Source organism: Nomascus leucogenys, mitochondrion (genome assembly GCF_006542625.1).
Source record: "Nomascus leucogenys mitochondrion, complete genome".
NCBI classification, from domain to species: Eukaryota; Metazoa; Chordata; class Mammalia; order Primates; family Hylobatidae; genus Nomascus; species Nomascus leucogenys.
Window position 1 is genome coordinate 1 of NC_021957.1, and position 16,478 is coordinate 16,478.

A 16,478-nucleotide genomic window follows, 5' to 3' on the forward strand; every position below is an offset into this window, starting at 1 on the left:
GTTTATGTAGCTTAACTGCCTAAAGCAAAACACTGAAAATGTAAAGATGGGCTCGCCCGCCCCATAAACAAATAGGTTTGGTCCTAGCCTTTCTATTGGCCCTTGGTAAGATTACACATGCAAACATCCCCGCCCCAGTGAAATTGCCCTCCAAATCGTCCACGATCAAGAGGAGCGGGTATCAAGCACGCAGCAATGCAGCTCAAAACACCCAGCCTAGCCACACCCCCACGGGAAACAGCAGTGATAAACCTTTAGCAATAAACGAAAGTTTAACTAAGCTATACCAACTCAGGGCCGGTCAACTTCGTGCCAGCCACCGCGGTCATACGATTGACCCTAGTCAATAGAACCCGGCGTAAAGAGTGTTTTAGATCATACTCCAATAAAGCTAAGCTCCATCCAAGTTGTAAAAAACTCTGGCTGGCGTAAAATAAACTACGAAAGTGGCTTTAACACCTCTGAATACACAATAGCTAAGACCCAAACTGGGATTAGATACCCCACTATGCTTAGCCCTAAACTTCAACAGTCAAATCAACAAGACTGCTCGCCAGAACACTACGAGCAACAGCTTAAAACTCAAAGGACCTGGCGGTGCTTCACACCCCCCTAGAGGAGCCTGTCCTATAATCGATAAACCCCGTTCAACCTCACCATCCCTTGCTCAGCCTATATACCGCCATCTTCAGCAAACCCTGACAAAGGCTATAAAGTAAGCGCAAACACCCACATAAAGACGTTAGGTCAAGGTGTAGCCCATGGGATGGGAAGAGATGGGCTACATTTTCTACCTCAGAAAACTACGATAACCCCTATGAAATTCGAGTGGTCGAAGGAGGATTTAGCAGTAAATTAAGAATAGAGTGCTTAATTGAACAAGGCCCTGAAGCGCGTACACACCGCCCGTCACCCTCCTCAAGTATATTTCAAGGAACCCCATAACTAAACACCCCGTGCATCTATATAGAGGAGATAAGTCGTAACATGGTAAGTGTACTGGAAGGTGCACTTGGATAAACCAAGGTGTAGCTTAACACAAAGCACCCGGCTTACACCTGGGAGATTTCAACTAGACTTGACCACCCTGAGCCAACCCTAGCCCCAAGTTCCCCCGATCCTACTATTAAACAACATCAACCAAACCATTTATACACATAAAGTATAGGCGATAGAAATTATTAATATGGCGCAATAGATACAGTACCGCAAGGGAAAGACAAAAACACAACCAAGCACAAAACAGCAAGGATAAGCTCCTGTACCTTCTGCATAATGAATTAACTAGACACAACTTAGCAAGGAGACCCAAAGCTAAGACCCCCGAAACCAGACGAGCTACCTAAGAACCGCTGAAAGAGCACACCCGTCTATGTAGCAAAATAGTGGGAAGATTCATAGGTAGAGGTGACAAGCCTACCGAGCCTGGCGATAGCTGGTTGTCCAAGATAGAATCTTAGTTCAACTTTAAATTTACCCATAGAACCCCCAAATCTTCCTGTAAATTTAACTGTTAGTCTAAAGAGGAACAGCTCTTCAGACACTAGGAAAAAACCTTGCAAAGAGAGTAAAAGACACAAAACCCATAGTTGGCCTAAAAGCAGCCACCAATTAAGAAAGCGTTCAAGCTCAACATCATCCACCTAACAAATCCCAAACACACAACTGAACTCCTTTCACCACATTGGACCAATCTATCATTCCATAGAAGAAATAATGTTAATATAAGTAACATGAAAAAGATTCTCCTCCGCATAAGCCTATATCAGACCAAAATACTTCGCTGATAGTTAACAGCCCAATATCCAAAACCAACTGATAAACCATTATTACCTACACTGTTAACCCAACATAGGTATGCCTGCAAGGAAAGGTTAAAAGAAGTAAAAGGAACTCGGCAAACACCACCCCGCCTGTTTACCAAAAACATCACCTCTAGCATTACCAGTATTAGAGGCACCGCCTGCCCAGTGACACATGTTCAACGGCCGCGGTACCCTAACCGTGCAAAGGTAGCATAATCACTTGTTCCTTAAATGGGGACTTGTATGAATGGCTCCACGAGGGTTCAGCTGTCTCTTACTTACAACCAGTGAAATTGACCTGCCCGTGAAGAGGCGAGCATAACCTAACAAGACGAGAAGACCCTATGGAGCTTTAGTCTATCAGTGCAAACAACACCCGACTAAGCCAACAGGCCATAAACTGCCAAATCTGCATAGAAGACTTCGGTTGGGGCGACCTCGGAGCACAACCTAACCTCCGAGCAGTACATGCTAAGACCATACAAGTCGAAGCAAACTTCCACATGCAATTGACCCAATAATTTGATCAACGGAACAAGTTACCCTAGGGATAACAGCGCAATCCTATTCTAGAGTCCATATCAACAATAGGGTTTACGACCTCGATGTTGGATCAGGACATCCCGATGGTGCAGCCGCTATCAAAGGTTCGTTTGTTCAACGATTAAAGTCCTACGTGATCTGAGTTCAGACCGGAGTAATCCAGGTCGGTTTCTATCTGTTCTATATTTCTCCCTGTACGAAAGGACAAGAGAAATAGGGCCCACTTCACAAAGAGCCCTTTCCCCCTAGATGATATCATCTCAATCTACAACATACCCAAACCCGCTCAAGAACAGAGCCTGTTAAGATGGCAGAGCCCGGCAATTGCATAAAACTTAAGACTTTATAATCAGAGGTTCAACCCCTCTTCTTAACAACATGCCCGCAACCAATCTTCTACTCCTTATCTTACCCACCCTAATTGCCATAGCGTTCCTAATGCTAACCGAACGGAAAATCTTGGGCTATACACAACTACGCAAAGGCCCCAATGTCGTAGGCCCCTACGGCCTACTACAACCTTTCGCCGACGCAATAAAACTCTTCACCAAAGAGCCTCTAAAACCATCCACATCAACCACCACCCTTTACATCATCGCCCCAACCCTGGCTCTCACCATTGCCCTCCTACTATGAACTCCTCTCCCCATACCCAACCCCTTAATTAACCTCAACTTAGGCCTCCTATTTATTCTAGCTACATCCAGCCTAACCGTCTACTCTATCCTATGATCAGGATGAGCATCAAACTCTAACTACGCCCTAATCGGCGCATTACGAGCAGTAGCCCAAACAATTTCATACGAAGTCACTCTAGCCATTATTCTACTGTCAGTCCTATTAATAAATGGCTCATTCAACCTCTCTACCCTTATTACAACACAAGAGCACATCTGACTACTTCTACCAACATGACCCCTGGCTATAATATGATTTATCTCCACACTAGCAGAAACCAACCGAACACCCTTTGACCTCACTGAGGGGGAATCAGAACTGGTCTCAGGATTCAATACCGAATATGCTGCGGGCCCATTCGCCCTATTCTTCATAGCCGAGTACATAAACATCATTATAATAAACGCCCTAACCAACATAATCTTCCTGGGCACCACCTACGACGCCCATCTACCAGAACTCTACACAACATGTTTCGCTGTCAAAACCCTACTTTTAACCTCCCTATTTCTGTGAATCCGAACAACATACCCCCGATTCCGCTACGACCAACTCATATACCTCCTATGAAAAAATTTCCTACCACTCACCCTAGCACTACTCATATGACATCTTTCTTTATCCGCTATAATTGCCAGCATTCCCCCCCAAACCTAAGAAATACGTCTGACGAAAGAGTTACTTTGATAGAGTAAATAATAGGGGTTTAAGCCCCCTTATTTCTAGAACCATGGGGATCGAACCCATCCTTGAGAATCCAAAATTCTCCGTGCCACCCGTAGCACCCTGTTCTAAGTAAGGTCAGCTAAATAAGCTATCGGGCCCATACCCCGAAAATGTTGGTTACACCCTTCCCGTACTAATCAACCCCCTAGCCCAACCTATCATCTACTCCGCCGTTTTTGCAGGTACACTCATTGCTGCATCAAGCTCACACTGATTTCTCACCTGGGTAGGCCTAGAAATAAATATACTAGCCTTTATCCCAATCCTAACCAAAAAAACAAACCCTCGCTCCACAGAAGCCGCTATCAAGTATTTCCTAGTACAAGCGACCGCGTCCATGATCTTAATAATAGCTATCCTCTCTAACAACCTACTCTCCGGACAATGAACCATAACTAGCACTACCAACCAATACTCATCACTAATAATCCTAACAGCACTAGCTATGAAACTGGGAATAGCCCCCTTTCACTTCTGAGTCCCAGAAGTCACCCAAGGAACTACCCTTACATCCGGCCTGCTCCTTCTCACATGACAAAAACTAGCCCCCATCTCAATTATGTACCAAATCTTCCCAGTGGTAAACACAAACATTCTCCTTACCTTTTCAACCCTATCCATCATAGTAGGCAGCTGAGGCGGACTAAACCAGACCCAACTACGCAAAATCCTGGCATACTCCTCAATCACCCACATAGGATGAATAATGGCCATTCTTCCATACAACCCAAACATCACCATCTTCAACTTGACCATCTACATTGTATTAACAACCACTGCATTCCTAGCACTCAACCTAAATTCCAGCACCACAACCCTACTATTATCCCGCTCCTGAAACAAATTAACCTGACTTCTACCCCTAATCCCATCCACCCTATTGTCACTAGGAGGCCTGCCCCCACTGTCCGGCTTCCTACCCAAATGGCTTGTCATTGAAGAGCTCACAAAAAACGGCAGCCTCGTTATCCCGACTATCATGGCTATCATCACTCTTGCCAACCTATACTTCTACACACGCCTAATTTACTCCACCTCAATCACATTATTTCCCGCATCTAACAACGTAAAAATAAAGTGGCAGTTTGAAAACACAAAACCCACACTTCTTCTCCCCACACTCACCGTCCTCACCACTCTTCTCCTACCAATTGCCCCACTCATATCCCCTACCCCATAGAAATTTAGGTTAAATACAGACCAAGAGCCTTCAAAGCCCTCAGTAAGTTAACAAAACTTAATTTCTGCAACGCATCCAAGGACTGCAAAACCCCACTTTGCATCAACCGAACGCAAATCAGTCACTTTAATTAAGCTAAGCCCTTACTAGATTGATGGGACTCAAACCCATAAAAATTTAGTTAACAGCTAAACACCCTAAACAACTTGGCTTCAATCTACTTCTCCCGCCGCGGGAAAAAAAGGCGGGAGAAGCCCCGGCAGGATTGAAGCTGCTTCTTTGAACTTGCAATTCAACGTGAAAACCACCTCAGGGCTGGTAAAAAGAGGTCACACCTCTGTCCTTAGATTTACAGTCTAATGCTCTACTCAGCCATTTTACCCACCCCACTAATGTTCGCCGACCGCTGGTTATTCTCCACAAACCATAAAGACATTGGAACACTATACTTACTATTCGGTGCATGAGCTGGAGTCCTAGGCACAGCCCTAAGCCTCCTCATCCGAGCCGAACTGGGTCAGCCTGGCAACCTCCTGGGCAACGACCATATTTATAATGTCATCGTGACAGCCCACGCATTCGTCATAATCTTTTTCATAGTAATACCTATCATGATTGGAGGCTTTGGTAACTGACTAGTTCCTCTAATAATCGGTGCCCCCGACATGGCATTCCCCCGTATGAATAACATAAGCTTCTGACTCCTCCCTCCCTCTTTCCTACTACTACTTGCATCCGCCATAGTAGAAGCCGGCGCCGGAACAGGATGAACAGTATACCCCCCACTAGCAGGAAACTACTCCCACCCAGGAGCCTCCGTTGACCTAACCATCTTTTCCCTCCACCTGGCCGGAGTATCATCCATCCTAGGAGCTATCAATTTTATTACTACAATCATCAACATGAAACCCCCAGCCATGTCTCAATATCAAACACCCCTCTTTGTCTGATCCGTCCTAATTACAGCAGTTCTACTCCTTCTCTCTTTACCAGTTCTAGCCGCCGGCATTACCATACTATTAACGGATCGCAACCTCAACACCACTTTCTTTGACCCAGCCGGAGGAGGAGACCCCATTCTATATCAACACCTATTCTGATTCTTCGGCCACCCCGAGGTTTATATTCTCATTCTGCCAGGCTTCGGAATAATCTCACACATCGTGACACACTACTCAGGAAAAAAGGAGCCATTTGGGTATATGGGCATAGTCTGAGCCATAATATCAATTGGCTTCCTAGGCTTTATTGTCTGAGCCCACCATATATTCACAGTAGGCATAGACGTAGACACACGAGCCTACTTCACCTCCGCTACCATAATTATTGCCATTCCCACTGGCGTCAAAGTATTTAGCTGACTCGCCACACTCCACGGAAGCGACACCAAATGATCCGCTGCAGTACTCTGAGCCCTAGGCTTCATCTTCCTCTTTACAGTAGGAGGCTTAACTGGCATCGTATTAGCAAACTCATCACTAGACATTGTACTTCATGACACGTACTATGTTGTAGCCCACTTCCATTACGTCTTATCCATGGGGGCCGTATTCGCCATCATAGGAGGCTTCGTCCACTGATTTCCCCTGTTCTCAGGCTACACTTTAGACCAAACCTATGCCAAAATTCACTTTGCTATTATATTTGTAGGAGTAAATTTAACCTTCTTTCCACAGCACTTCCTTGGCCTATCCGGAATACCACGACGTTACTCCGACTACCCCGACGCATACACTACCTGAAACATCCTATCCTCTGTAGGCTCGTTCATCTCCCTAACAGCAGTAATACTAATAATTTTCATGGTCTGAGAGGCTTTCGCCTCAAAACGAAAAATTCTAATAATCGAACAGCCTTCCACTAACCTAGAGTGATTGTACGGATGCCCACCACCCTATCACACATTTGAAGAGCCCGTCTATATAAAACCTAAACAAAAAAGGAAGGAATCGAACCCCCTAAAACTGGTTTCAAGCCAGCCCCATAACCTCTATGACTTTTTCAAAAGGTATTAGAAAAGCTATTTCATAACTTTGTCAAAGTTAAATCACAGGTTCAAGCCCCGTATATCTTAATGGCACATGCAACTCAAGTAGGCCTACAAGACGCTACATCCCCCATCATAGAAGAACTAATCTCTTTCCACGACCACGCCCTCATAATCATTTTCCTTATCAGCTTCCTGGTCCTATATGCCCTCTTCCTAACACTCACAACAAAACTAACCAACACTAACATTACAGACGCCCAAGAGATAGAAACCATCTGAACAATCCTACCTGCCATTATCCTAGTCCTAATCGCTCTCCCATCCCTCCGTATTCTCTATTTAACAGACGAAATCAACGACCCTTCCCTCACCATCAAAGCAATCGGCCATCAATGATACTGAGCCTACGAATATACAGACTACGGCGGACTGGTCTTCAATTCCTACATGCTCCCACCATTATTTCTAGAACCCGGAGACCTTCGACTCCTTGAAGTCGACAATCGAGTAGTTCTCCCAATTGAAGCCCCTGTTCGTATAATAATTACATCACAAGACGTCCTACACTCATGAACTGTCCCCTCCCTCGGCCTAAAAACAGACGCCATCCCTGGACGCCTAAACCAAACCACATTTACCGCCACACGCCCAGGAGTATATTACGGCCAATGCTCAGAAATCTGCGGAGCCAACCATAGCTTTATACCAATCGTCCTAGAGCTAATTCCCTTAAAAATCTTCGAAATAGGGCCCGTATTCACCCTATAATTAACCCCTCCCCACCCTACGCAAATTTCACTGTAGAGCTAGACTAGCATTAACCTTTTAAGTTAAAGACTAAGAGAAGCATTACCTCTTTACAGTGAAATGCCCCAATTAAACACCACCGTATGACCCACAATTATCATGTCAATACTTCTCGCGCTATTCCTCCTAATCCAACTAAAAACACTAAACATGCACTACCACCCACCCGCCTCCCCAAAACTCACAGATACTAAACCCCACAACAACCCCTGAGAACATAAATGAACGAAAATCTATTCGCTTCATTCGCTGCCCCCACAATCCTAGACCTACCCGCCGCAGTACCAATTATTCTATTCCCCTCTCTACTAATTCCCACCTCCAAGTATCTCATCAACAACCGACTAGTTACCACCCAACGGTGACTAATCCAGCTAACCTTAAAACAAATAATAACAATACACAATGCTAAGGGACGAACCTGATCCCTCATACTAATTTCCCTAATCACCTTCATTGCCACAACCAACCTACTAGGCCTCCTACCCCACTCATTCACACCAACCACCCAGCTATCCATAAACCTGGCCATAGCAATTCCCCTATGAGCAGGCACAGTAGCCACAGGTTTTCGTCTTAAAGCCAAAAACACCTTCGCCCACCTCCTACCCCAAGGCACACCTACACCTCTCATCCCCATACTAATTATCATTGAAACCATTAGTCTGTTTATTCAGCCCATAGCCCTAGCCGTACGCCTAACCGCAAATATCACAGCAGGTCACCTACTAATACACTTAATCGGGGCAGCCACATTAGCCCTATCAACCATTAGTCTATCCGCAACACCCATCATCTTCACAGTCCTAGCCCTATTGACAATCCTCGAAGTCGCCGTCGCTCTAATTCAAGCATATGTATTTACACTCCTGGTAAGCCTCTACCTGCACGATAACACATAATGACCCACCAATCACATGCTTACCATATAGTAAAACCCAGCCCCTGGCCTCTAACAGGAGCCCTCTCAGCTCTCCTACTAACGTCCGGCCTAGCCATATGATTCCACTTCCACACCACTACCTTACTAACACTAAGCATACTAACCAACGCACTAACCATATTCCAATGATGACGAGACGTGGTGCGAGAAGGCACATACCAAGGCCACCATACAATACCCGTCCAAAAAGGACTTCGCTATGGAATAATCCTATTTATCACCTCAGAAATCTTCTTCTTCGCTGGATTCTTCTGAGCCTTTTACCACTCCAGCCTGGCCCCCACCCCCCAACTAGGAGGACACTGACCTCCAACGGGCATCACCCCGCTTAACCCCTTAGAAGTTCCACTTCTAAATACCTCCGTACTGCTCGCATCAGGAGTTTCAATCACCTGAGCCCACCACAGCCTAATGGAAAATAATCGAAATCAAATAATCCAAGCACTATTTATCACTATCCTATTAGGCATCTACTTCACCCTCCTACAGATCTCAGAATACTTCGAGGCCCCTTTTACCATTTCCGACGGCATTTATGGTTCTACATTTTTTGTAGCTACAGGCTTCCATGGACTCCACGTCATCATCGGATCAACATTCCTCATCATCTGCCTTATCCGCCAACTACTATTTCACTTCACATCCAAACACCACTTCGGCTTCGAAGCCGCTGCCTGATATTGACACTTCGTAGATGTAGTATGACTGTTCCTATATGTCTCCATCTACTGATGAGGATCCTACTCTTTTAGTATAAACAGTACTATTAACTTCCAATTAATCAGCTTCGACAAGACTCGAAAAAGAGTAATGAACCTAGCATTAGCCATAACGATCAGTACACTCCTAGCCTTATTACTAATAATTATCACATTCTGACTACCACAACTCAACACCTACATAGAAAAATCTAACCCCTACGAATGCGGATTTGACCCACTGTCCCCCGCCCGTATCCCATTCTCCATAAAATTCTTTCTCGTCGCAATCACTTTCCTGCTATTCGACCTAGAAATCGCTCTACTACTGCCTCTACCATGAGCCCTCCAAACAACAAACCCGTCACTAACGATCACGTCGTCACTCACATTAATTATCATTCTAATCCTAAGTCTGGCTTACGAATGATCACAAAAAGGACTAGACTGGGTCGAATTGGTAAGTAGTTTAAACTAAAACAAATGATTTCGACTCATTAAATTATGGCAACCATACTTATCAAATGCCCCTCATCTATATAAACATCATGCTAGCATTCACTATCTCACTTCTAGGCATACTAATCTACCGCTCACACTTAATATCCTCCCTACTATGCCTGGAAGGAATAATACTATCGTTATTCATCATAAGCACCCTCATAGCCCTAAACACACACTCCCTACTAATCAACATCATACCTATCGTCCTATTAGTCTTTGCCGCCTGCGAGGCGGCAGTAGGTCTAGCCCTACTAGTCTCAATCTCTAACACATATGGTCTAGACCATATCCACAATCTAAACCTACTCCAATGCTAAAACTAATTATTCCCACTATTATACTACTACCTCTAACATGACTATCTAAAAAACACATAATTTGAATTAACACAACTACCCACAGCCTAATTATTAGCCCAATCCCACTACTATTCCTCAGCCAAGCCAACAACCTATTTATCCACTCCCCATCCTTTTCTTCCGACCCCTTAACCACACCTCTCCTAATACTGACAACCTGACTACTCCCTCTCATAATCATAGCAAGTCAACACCACCTATCCAACGAATCCCTCCTACGAAAAAAACTATACCTATCTATACTAATCACCCTCCAAGTCTCACTAATCATAACATTCACCGCTACCGAACTAATGATATTTTATATCCTCTTTGAAACCACACTCATCCCCACCCTAATTATCATCACTCGATGAGGCAATCAACCAGAACGCCTAAACGCAGGCTCATACTTCCTATTCTACACCCTAGTAGGCTCCCTCCCCCTACTCATCGCACTTATCCACACCCACAACACTCTAGGCTCACTAAACATTATACTACTAACCCTCTCCTCCCCGAGCTTAGCAAACTCTTGATCCAATAATATTATATGACTAGCATGTGTAATGGCCTTCATAGTAAAAATACCTCTTTACGGACTCCACCTATGACTTCCCAAAGCCCACGTCGAAGCCCCCATCGCCGGCTCAATAGTACTCGCCGCAGTACTCCTAAAACTAGGCGGCTACGGCATAATACGACTTACCCTCATTCTCAGCCCACTAACAAAACACATAGCCTACCCCTTCTTAATACTGTCCCTATGAGGCATAATCATGACAAGCTCCATCTGTCTACGACAAACAGACCTAAAATCCCTCATCGCATACTCCTCCGTAAGCCACATAGCCCTTGTAATCGCAGCCATCCTTATTCAAACCCCCTGAAGCTTTACAGGTGCAACCGTCCTCATGATTGCCCACGGACTAACTTCCTCCTTGCTATTCTGCCTTGCAAACTCAAACTATGAACGAACCCACAGCCGCACCATAATCCTATCTCGAGGACTTCAAATCCTACTCCCACTAATAGCCTTCTGATGACTCACAGCAAGCCTCGCCAACCTCGCTCTACCCCCTACTATCAATCTCCTAGGAGAACTATTTGTACTAATAGCCTCCTTCTCCTGAGCAAACACTACCATCGCACTCACCGGACTTAACATACTAATTACAGCCCTGTACTCCCTTTATATATTCATCACAACACAACGAGGCACACTAACACACCACATTAAAAACATAAAACCCTCACTCACACGAGAAAACATACTAATATTCATACACCTCTTTCCCCTTCTCCTCCTATCCCTCAACCCCAACATCATCACCGGCCCCACCCCCTGTAGACATAGTTTGATCAAAACATTAGATTGTGAATCTAATAACAGAGATTCAAAACCTCTTGCTTACCGGGAAAGCCCACAAGAACTGCTAACTCGCTACCCCATGTATAACAACATGGCTTTCTCAACTTTTAAAGGATAATAGCTATCCATTGGTCTTAGGACCCAAAAATTTTGGTGCAACTCCAAATAAAAGTAGTAATCATGTACACCACCATAACTATCCTAACCCTAATCTCCCTAATTCCCCCTGTCGCCACTGCCCTCACCAATACAAACAAAAAAAGCTCATACCCACATTACGTAAAAACAATTATTGCCTCCACCTTTATAATCAGCCTACTCCCCACAACAATATTTATATGCACAGACCAGGAGGCCATCATCTCAAACTGGCACTGAACTGCAGCCCAAACACTAGAACTCTCCCTAAGCTTCAAACTAGACTACTTCTCCATAATATTTATCCCCGTCGCACTGTTCGTCACCTGATCCATCATAGAATTCTCACTATGATACATACACTCAGACCCAAACATCAACCAGTTCTTCAAGTACCTACTCATCTTCCTCACCACAATACTAATTCTAGTTACCGCCAACAACCTATTCCAACTTTTCATCGGCTGAGAGGGCGTAGGAATTATATCCTTCCTTCTCATTGGCTGATGATACGCCCGAGAAGAAGCCAACACCGCAGCCATCCAAGCAATCCTATATAATCGCATCGGCGACATCGGCTTTATCCTAGCTCTGGCATGATTCCTCTTCCACACCAACTCATGAGAACCACAACAGATACTCCTCCTAAGCACTAGCTCTAACTTCCTCCCACTAGCAGGCCTCCTCCTGGCAGCAGCAGGAAAATCAGCCCAACTTGGACTCCACCCCTGACTCCCCTCAGCCATGGAAGGCCCAACCCCCGTCTCAGCCCTACTCCATTCAAGTACCATAGTCGTAGCCGGAATTTTCCTACTCATCCGCTTCCACCCTCTAATGGAAAACAACCAACCGATCCAAACCCTCACACTATGCCTAGGCGCCATCACCACCCTATTTACAGCAATTTGTGCCCTAACACAAAACGATATCAAAAAAATCGTAGCATTTTCCACCTCCAGCCAATTAGGCCTAATAATGGTCACGATTGGCATCAATCAACCGCACCTAGCATTTTTACATATCTGCACCCATGCCTTCTTCAAAGCCATACTATTCATATGTTCCGGATCCATCATCCACAACCTCAACAACGAACAAGATATCCGAAAAATAGGAGGTCTATTCAAAACACTACCCCTCACCTCAACCTCCCTAACCATCGGTAGCCTCGCACTCACAGGAATACCCTTCCTAACAGGTTTCTACTCCAAAGATCCTATTATCGAAACCGCAAACATATCGTACACCAACGCCTGAGCCCTGTCCATAACTCTCATCGCCACCTCCCTAACAAGCGCTTACAGTACCCGAATAATTCTCCTCACCCTAACAAATCAACCCCGCTTCCCAACCCTAATCAACATCAACGAGAACGACCCCTCCCTTCTAAATCCCATTAAACGCCTGACAGCCGGAAGCCTCCTTGCAGGCTTTCTCATCATTAACAGCATTCCCCCCATCTCCCCCTCCCAAACGACAGTCCCACTCTACCTAAAACTAACAGCCCTGAGCGTCACCCTTTTAGGCTTCCTAACAGCCTTCGACCTTTACCTCTTAGCTAACAAACTCAAAATAAAAAATCCCTCACACACATTCCGTTTCTCTAATATACTAGGATTCTACCCCAGCACCATCCACCGCACAATCCCTTATACAAGCCTTCTCATAAGCCAAAACCTGGCATCACTCCTACTAGACCTAGCCTGACTAGAAAAATCAATACCTAAAGCCATCTCACACCACCAAATCTCTGCCTCCACCACCATTTCTTCTCAAAAAGGCATAATCAAACTCTACTCCCTCTCCCTCCTAATCCCACTCTCCCTAGCCCTCCTTCTAATTGTATAACCTATTACCCCGAGCAATCTCAATCACAATATATACGCCAACAAGCAATGTCCACCCAGTAACCACCACCAACCACCGTCCATAGTCGTACAACGCACCCGCACCAATAGAATCTTCCCGAATCAAACCTGACCCCTCACCCTCATAAATCACCCAACTCCCTATGTTATTAAAATTCAATACTATTACCAGCCCATCACATTCCTTAGCCCACAAAACCAACCCAACCTCCATCGCCAACCCCACTAAAACACCCACCAAAACCTCAACCCCTGACCCCCATGCCTCAGGGTACTCTTCAATAGCCATTGCTGTAGTATACCCAAAAACAACCATCATACCCCCCAGATAAATTAAAAAAACCATTAAACCCAAATACCCCCCTCCACAATTTAAAATAACAGCACATCCCACCACACCACTAACAACCAACACTAAGCCCCCATAAATAGGGGAGGGCTTAGACGAAAACCCCACAAACCCCATCACCAAAATCACACTTAACAAAAACAAAGTATATGTCATTATTCTCGCATGGACTGCAACCACGACTAATGATACGAAAAACCATCGTTGTATTTCAACTACAAGAACAGCAATGACTCCCCTACGCAAAACTAACCCATTAATAAAACTAATCAATCACTCACTTGTTGACCTTCCAGCCCCATCCAATATCTCTATATGATGAAACCTTGGCTCACTCCTAGGCACCTGCCTAATCCTCCAAATCATCACAGGGTTATTCCTGGCCATGCACTATACACCAGACGCCTCCATAGCCTTCTCATCAGTAGCCCACATTACCCGAGACGTAAACTACGGCTGGGTTATCCGCTACCTTCATGCCAACGGTGCCTCAATATTTTTCATTTGCCTATTCCTACACATCGGCCGGGGCATATATTACGGCTCATTCCTCTACTTAGAAACCTGAAACATCGGCATCATCCTCTTATTAGCGACCATAGCAACAGCCTTCATAGGCTACGTCCTCCCATGAGGCCAAATATCCTTCTGAGGTGCCACAGTAATCACAAACCTACTATCTGCCGTCCCATACATCGGAACAGACCTAGTCCAATGAGTCTGAGGCGGCTATTCAGTGGACAACGCTACACTCACACGCTTCTTTACCTTCCACTTTATCCTGCCCTTTATCATCACAGCCCTAGTAACCCTGCACCTACTATTCTTACACGAAACAGGATCAAACAACCCCCTGGGTATCTCCTCCCAACCAGACAAAATCACCTTTCACCCTTACTACACAACCAAAGATATTCTAGGACTATTCCTCCTCCTTCTCACCCTAATGAGCCTAGTACTATTCTCGCCAGACCTCCTAGGTGACCCAGACAACTACATCCAAGCCAACCCCCTAAGTACCCCTCCCCACATCAAGCCTGAATGGTATTTCTTATTCGCATACGCCATCCTACGATCTGTCCCTAACAAATTGGGAGGCGTGCTAGCCCTCCTACTGTCAATCCTCATCCTAATAACAATCCCCATACTCCACACAGCCAAACAACAAAGCATAATATTCCGCCCACTGAGCCAGCTCACATACTGACTCTGGGCAGCAAATCTACTAACCCTCACATGAATCGGAGGACAACCAGTGAGCTATCCATTCATCACCATCGGACAAGTGACATCCGTACTATACTTCATCACAATCCTAATCCTAATACCAACAGCCTCTTTAATCGAAAACAAAATACTCAAATGGACCTGCCCTTGTAGTATAAGCTAATACACCAGTCTTGTAAGCCGGAAATGAAGCCCTCCTTCCAAGGACAACTCAGAGAAAAAGTACTTAACTTCACCCTCAGCACCCAAAGCTAAAATTCTAATTTAAACTATTCTCTGTATTCTCATGTGGAAGCCATTTTAAGTACAACCCCAGTACTAGCCCGCCCCCAACTATTTTTATGTACTTCGTACATTAATGCCAGCCCCCATGAATATTGTACGGTACTAAAATATTACTTAACTAACTATAGAACAATACACTGCCAAACGCACATATTAAGTAACACAACATGCTTACAAGCAAGAACCAGCATACCTCCAACAACTATAAGACATCCATCCTACTCCAACATCCCAAACCCAATCAACACGCGTATCAACCGACAAAGACAATCCACCCCGGACATGGCACATTAAATTGTTCATTGCGCATAGCATGTCATTTCCAAAATCAACTCACACTCCATACGAGTAATCTATTTCAGATAGGAGTCCCTTGCCCAGCATCCTCCGTGAAATCACCAACCCGCTCAGAAATGCTAATTAACCTCGCTCCGGGCCTACAACACTTGGGGGTAGCTATAGTGAGCTGTATCCGGCATCTGGTTCTTACTTCAGGGCCATAGAATCTAAAATCGCCCACACGTTCCCCTTAAATAAGACATCACGATGGATCACGGGTCTATCTCCCTATTAACCAGTCACGGGAGCTTTCCATGCATTTGGTATTTTTATAAGGGGGTGTGCACGCGATAGCATTGCGAAACGCTGGAGCCGGAGCAACCTATGTCGCAGTATCTGTCTTTGATTCCTGACCCATTCCATTATTGATCGCACCTACGTTCAATATCCCAGCCGAGCATACTTACACTAAGGTGTTAATTAATTCATGCTTGTTGGACATAACAATAACCAACCCACACACCCAACCCAACGGAATGAAAAAATTCACTCCGCAAATCCCCCCTTCCCCCCATCTCTGCCAAACCCCCCCAAAACAAAGAATTCCGAACCCCGCCTTGACAACCCTAAGCCCATCTTTTGGCGGTACACGCCTTTAACAGCTACCCCCTCAACTAACATAAACTCTCCCTCCTCCCACCCACTACTAATTCCTTACCTTAAACCAACCCAACCCCAAAGGAGCCCG

General features: G+C 45.1%; 13 protein-coding genes across 13 annotated transcripts, besides 24 other annotated features; 12 read left to right on the forward strand and 1 right to left on the reverse strand. All coding sequences in view use genetic code 2, as the record gives it.

Moving 5' to 3' along the window:
* Window positions 1-70, forward strand: a tRNA (tRNA-Phe).
* Window positions 71-1,021, forward strand: an rRNA (12S ribosomal RNA).
* Window position 1,022: 1 nt separating this feature from the next.
* Window positions 1,023-1,091, forward strand: a tRNA (tRNA-Val).
* Window positions 1,092-2,648, forward strand: an rRNA (16S ribosomal RNA).
* Window position 2,649: 1 nt separating this feature from the next.
* Window positions 2,650-2,724, forward strand: a tRNA (tRNA-Leu).
* A 2-nt stretch (window positions 2,725-2,726) lies between these two features.
* Window positions 2,727-3,682, forward strand: ND1 (NADH dehydrogenase subunit 1). The gene has a single exon. A coding segment is annotated over exon 1 (956 nt).
* Window positions 3,683-3,751, forward strand: a tRNA (tRNA-Ile).
* Window positions 3,749-3,820, reverse strand: a tRNA (tRNA-Gln).
* Window positions 3,821-3,888, forward strand: a tRNA (tRNA-Met).
* On the forward strand, window positions 3,889-4,930 carry ND2 (NADH dehydrogenase subunit 2). The gene has a single exon. A coding segment is annotated over exon 1 (1,042 nt).
* Window positions 4,931-4,999, forward strand: a tRNA (tRNA-Trp).
* Window positions 5,000-5,008: 9 nt separating this feature from the next.
* Window positions 5,009-5,077, reverse strand: a tRNA (tRNA-Ala).
* A 1-nt stretch (window position 5,078) lies between these two features.
* Window positions 5,079-5,152, reverse strand: a tRNA (tRNA-Asn).
* Window positions 5,153-5,183: 31 nt separating this feature from the next.
* Window positions 5,184-5,249, reverse strand: a tRNA (tRNA-Cys).
* Window positions 5,249-5,314, reverse strand: a tRNA (tRNA-Tyr).
* A 10-nt stretch (window positions 5,315-5,324) lies between these two features.
* Window positions 5,325-6,875, forward strand: COX1 (cytochrome c oxidase subunit I). Its single transcript has one exon. The coding sequence runs from the start codon at window positions 5,325-5,327 to the stop codon at window positions 6,873-6,875; it is 1,551 nt and encodes a 516-aa protein (YP_008379101.1).
* Window positions 6,867-6,935, reverse strand: a tRNA (tRNA-Ser).
* Window positions 6,936-6,937: 2 nt separating this feature from the next.
* Window positions 6,938-7,006, forward strand: a tRNA (tRNA-Asp).
* COX2 (cytochrome c oxidase subunit II) lies at window positions 7,007-7,690 on the forward strand. The gene has a single exon. The coding sequence runs from the start codon at window positions 7,007-7,009 to the stop codon at window positions 7,688-7,690; it is 684 nt and encodes a 227-aa protein (YP_008379102.1).
* A 28-nt stretch (window positions 7,691-7,718) lies between these two features.
* Window positions 7,719-7,788, forward strand: a tRNA (tRNA-Lys).
* Window position 7,789: 1 nt separating this feature from the next.
* Window positions 7,790-7,996, forward strand: ATP8 (ATP synthase F0 subunit 8). Its single transcript has one exon. It carries the CDS (start codon window positions 7,790-7,792, stop codon window positions 7,994-7,996), a length of 207 nt encoding a protein of 68 aa, YP_008379103.1.
* On the forward strand, window positions 7,951-8,631 carry ATP6 (ATP synthase F0 subunit 6). Its single transcript has one exon. It carries the CDS (start codon window positions 7,951-7,953, stop codon window positions 8,629-8,631), a length of 681 nt encoding a protein of 226 aa, YP_008379104.1.
* Window positions 8,631-9,414, forward strand: COX3 (cytochrome c oxidase subunit III). The gene has a single exon. A coding segment is annotated over exon 1 (784 nt).
* Window positions 9,415-9,482, forward strand: a tRNA (tRNA-Gly).
* ND3 (NADH dehydrogenase subunit 3) lies at window positions 9,483-9,828 on the forward strand. Its single transcript has one exon. A coding segment is annotated over exon 1 (346 nt).
* Window positions 9,829-9,894, forward strand: a tRNA (tRNA-Arg).
* ND4L (NADH dehydrogenase subunit 4L) lies at window positions 9,895-10,191 on the forward strand. The gene has a single exon. It carries the CDS (start codon window positions 9,895-9,897, stop codon window positions 10,189-10,191), a length of 297 nt encoding a protein of 98 aa, YP_008379107.1.
* Window positions 10,185-11,559, forward strand: ND4 (NADH dehydrogenase subunit 4). Its single transcript has one exon. A coding segment is annotated over exon 1 (1,375 nt).
* Window positions 11,560-11,628, forward strand: a tRNA (tRNA-His).
* Window positions 11,629-11,687, forward strand: a tRNA (tRNA-Ser).
* Window positions 11,688-11,758, forward strand: a tRNA (tRNA-Leu).
* A 6-nt stretch (window positions 11,759-11,764) lies between these two features.
* On the forward strand, window positions 11,765-13,570 carry ND5 (NADH dehydrogenase subunit 5). The gene has a single exon. It carries the CDS (start codon window positions 11,765-11,767, stop codon window positions 13,568-13,570), a length of 1,806 nt encoding a protein of 601 aa, YP_008379109.1.
* ND6 (NADH dehydrogenase subunit 6) lies at window positions 13,571-14,095 on the reverse strand. Its single transcript has one exon. The coding sequence runs from the start codon at window positions 14,093-14,095 to the stop codon at window positions 13,571-13,573; it is 525 nt and encodes a 174-aa protein (YP_008379110.1).
* Window positions 14,096-14,164, reverse strand: a tRNA (tRNA-Glu).
* A 4-nt stretch (window positions 14,165-14,168) lies between these two features.
* Window positions 14,169-15,309, forward strand: CYTB (cytochrome b). Its single transcript has one exon. A coding segment is annotated over exon 1 (1,141 nt).
* Window positions 15,310-15,375, forward strand: a tRNA (tRNA-Thr).
* A 2-nt stretch (window positions 15,376-15,377) lies between these two features.
* Window positions 15,378-15,445, reverse strand: a tRNA (tRNA-Pro).
* Between the last annotated feature and the right edge of the window lie 1,033 nt (window positions 15,446-16,478).